Below are 3,550 nucleotides of genomic sequence, written 5' to 3' on the forward strand. Positions count from 1 at the left end.
TTAGTTGTTTTTTGTCACTAAGGCTACACCCACTATGTTACTCGTGGTTTAACAAAATTGTTATTTGATATTCTCTTGAGGAAACAAACGGTTAAGTAATAACTGGGTTTTCTTGTAGGTGGCTATTAATTGAGTTTAAACAATTTCTTTCAAACTTACTAAATTAGGGTGAGATAGATGGGTAACTTCAAGTTCTATTTGTATTTTTACAGTGAAAGCAAGTTGAATACGTTGGTGCAGAAACTTCATGACTTCCTGGCTCACTCATCGGAAGAATCTGAGGACGCAAACTCTCCTCCAGCATTATCGAAAAACAAAACCACAGGTAAGAAGATGTTTTATGGTTCTATTTGCAATGTACGTGTGATTCTAAAGTTCTTATTTCACTTTATCGCGCTTCACTGGGGCAATTACGCAAAGTTCTAATGTGATGTAAGTGGTGATATCTTAATAAATATACTATAGACCTTTGATACAATATTTCTTTCAGTTTTGAATCTTTTCTAAATGTGAAAAAAAGCTAATCCTACTGGTCATTTACCTTCTAGGAAACATGCTGTATTTGTTGTGGTAGGGATTCCTTGGTCAGTTTTGCTGAATGTGCAAGTGGAGTATCTTGTTTTTTCTGCTGCAGTAAAGCTCTTGCAGTCCTTGTAGTTGAAAAGAAGTTTTGGAGATTATGCTTTCGTAGTTACCAGGGAAGAAAAAAATTCTACGTGCAAACTGAAAACATTTGAAAACAAAATAATACTTTAAAAAAACCTTGAATCCTACACTAGGTCGAATTTCGTATTTACACTAGGTCGAATTTCGTATTAGAAATTTTTACTTGAAAGTTACACATTGGTAAAAAATTTTAAACACTTTGATTACAGTCGTAAAAAGTAAAGTTATTTCACAACAGTACTGAATAAAATTTTTTTCCAGATTTAGCCTAGTTAAATTTGGTTCCTAATTTAGGACTCGATACAGGTGCAAATCTTTTCAGTCTTTACTGTTTAATGTCCTAAAGATTGTGCTGAAGTGATAGAATACAGGAGAATGAGAGTGGGCTGGCTGTTAGGGAGCTTATTTTCAAACTCCTGTTGTCCTAAGTAAACTTACACGGGTTTTGTGGCATTTGGTTATTATCTTTTAATGTTTTATCTTGAGAGAAGAGTCTGCAGCCATGTGGTTCTGACCTCCTTGTGTCAGCATCAAAGTGAACTGTTAACACAGAGAAAGGAAATTATTCATGTGATACTTCAGCCAACTAATAAACTAAACTGTGATGTAGATCCATCTGAAAGTGAAATTTTGCTGAGGAGCATGCTGGGAAAAAGAAACATTTTCCCTTTATCCTGTGTAGTTATGAAGTAGAATTTGGCTCCTTGCCTTGAAATACAGATGTTCTTGGAAACAGGGCTTTGCTTATTACTTAGTAGCAGACGTTTCAGTGTTGCTTTTGAGATCTCACGTTTTATTTCTTCAAAAAGAACGTATTAAGGTTGAAAAGTCCAGAATTAAACACTTGAATACTAGGAAATGGCAGAATTAACAGTGCGAATTTACTTCCCAGCTTTCTGTGCATAGAGATAATGTCTTTAGCAACTGTGCTTTTTATTGGTTTGCCTGTTTATTTATTTATTACATCCACAGGATGCTCTTTCAGTGTACAAGTGATAGACGTGATTGGGCCCAAGTCAGATTTATGTAGTAACGGAATTCGTTTTGTTCCGGCCTTTGGCAGATCTGTGAACTACCAGGTAGAGTGTTGGAAGGGGAGGTCGATGACGGTGAAGGTGATGAAGGGTGGCTCTTGCTGTGGAGCTGAACTGTCCCATAATGTTTGCGTCCTAGGAATAAGTGAAGTGGAATTGCACCAGTAACTTTCTTTCTGGCTTGTCTTAGTTTCTGAGTGCTCAGAAATGGATATAGTAAATGGCAGTGCTAGCAGGCTTATGTTAAAATCACAAATGGTCATGTGTGTATCCTCTGATGGTGCTACCGTTTTACTTGCATGTTTGTCAGCAGTGCGTCTGCTAAGTGACTGCTATTGCTAAGCTTTTTGAGCTACTTCATGCAAGTGGCATTGAATCACGGAATTTGAAACTTTCCCTTCCATTTCTTGGGCTGATTGATGGAACAGATATGGGTCGCATGTCTTGAGGCTTTACATCCCATAGTTCCTATGGTTGAGAAATGGGAGTTCTCTATCATCCCTGTATCAGATGGGATTTTTGTCTGTGGTTCCATGATCTCTGGTTTAATATTGTGTTCTTGATCTCAAGATGTGTAAGAGAAAAATTACATGAAGTAACTTCTTAGAGATTAAAAAAAATGCACTAGCTGTTATTTTTACGTATGCAATTGCCTTTTCAGTTCTCCAGTATTTCTTCACCAAAGCAAAGGCTGTCTTGCAGCCTGTCAGCGCAAAGTAACTGCAAGTATTTTCTAAATGATTTCTATAAAACCTGTGCCTGACAGTGGACTGTGCTTTGCTGTGCGGTGGTTTGTCTCCGAAAGTCACACGGTTATCTTTATTCATGCTGGTGAAACATAAACAATGCTGTGATGTGCAGTGTGAAAAAACTTTTCATGTTTCTTGCGTTTCAGTAGGTTCCTTTGATTTCTCTCCATAGGTAAAAGTAGAGAACCTAAAAGTAGTCCAGCTTCAATGGAGAACAGTAGAGAAGAGGTAGGACTAAAAATGCTTTTATATTTTATTGCACGAGTAGTGCAGCGTGGCTAGGATAGGAAATGCTGCGTTTGCTTTGTTGCTTTTACAGTGAATACTTAATCTTTTCAGAACCATGCAGCAGATGCCTGCTTATCTGCTGAATAGAAACATTAGCTGTAAAATATAACTAAATTTTAAATTTTGAGTGATACTCACTTTGATTTAGGTGTACGTGTGCAGTCCTGTTTCCCTCTGGCCCATATCTATTTCTGAATTATTGAAATACACTAAGTTTTGGTATCTGGTATTTACACTTAAGCTCTGTTAATCAGGTGGCAGTAGGTACCTAGTGGCAAACATGCTTGCTTTTTTAAAAAAAGAAAACAAGATGGGAAATATAGAATCCTTACTAAATATGAGCAAATTTCTTCTACGTGATGTGTTAAAAACATCAAAGACATTTTTCCTGTGGTGTGTCGTACTGACATCCTCTATCCTGTTGGAAACACTCTCATTGACAATATGAGACTACGTATAGAAAGCACAAGTGCCAGTGTCCTGCCTTAGTTTGCCTTTATAGCAGTAAATTCAGGCATTTATTAGATACTGCACAAACCTCTGAAAAACTGATCTTGCCAAGACAGCCAGATCTGGCTCGTCCTTCGTTCCTCATGCGTAAGCCAGATGATAAGTCTCTGCGTTCAGCTGGCAGTTTTTGGGTGCGTGCTAGCGTTAGCTCCCTAGTGCCAGCCTTCAAGAACTCTCTGTAGCTCCTTCATGTAGGATGAAAAACATTCCTAGATCTGCTCAAGCTGCTGCAGCGCTACGGGCTGCGAAGAATCCTGTGAACTGTAAAAATAGTGAAAATGCACAGGCAGGGACGGGGGGGGT

The 3,550-nt window shown here is 38.1% G+C and overlaps 1 protein-coding gene across 1 annotated transcript in view; it reads left to right on the top strand.

Annotated features, from left to right (window-relative positions):
• The first annotated feature begins 219 nt into the window (after positions 1 to 219).
• Positions 220 to 3,550, top strand: part of ATRX (alpha thalassemia/mental retardation syndrome X-linked) — a 57,729-nt gene continuing 54,398 nt past the window's right edge. Inside the window, exons 1-2 of the mRNA XM_009867167.1 lie at positions 220 to 361; positions 2,652 to 2,677. Coding sequence (XP_009865469.1) covers positions 334 to 361; positions 2,652 to 2,677 — 54 coding nt within the window. The 5' untranslated portion in view covers positions 220 to 333. The remainder of the gene's footprint in view (positions 362 to 2,651; positions 2,678 to 3,550) is intronic.

Source organism: Apaloderma vittatum, unplaced genomic scaffold, assembly GCF_000703405.1.
Source record: "Apaloderma vittatum isolate BGI_N311 unplaced genomic scaffold, ASM70340v1 scaffold17333, whole genome shotgun sequence".
Taxonomy (NCBI): domain Eukaryota; kingdom Metazoa; phylum Chordata; class Aves; order Trogoniformes; family Trogonidae; genus Apaloderma; species Apaloderma vittatum.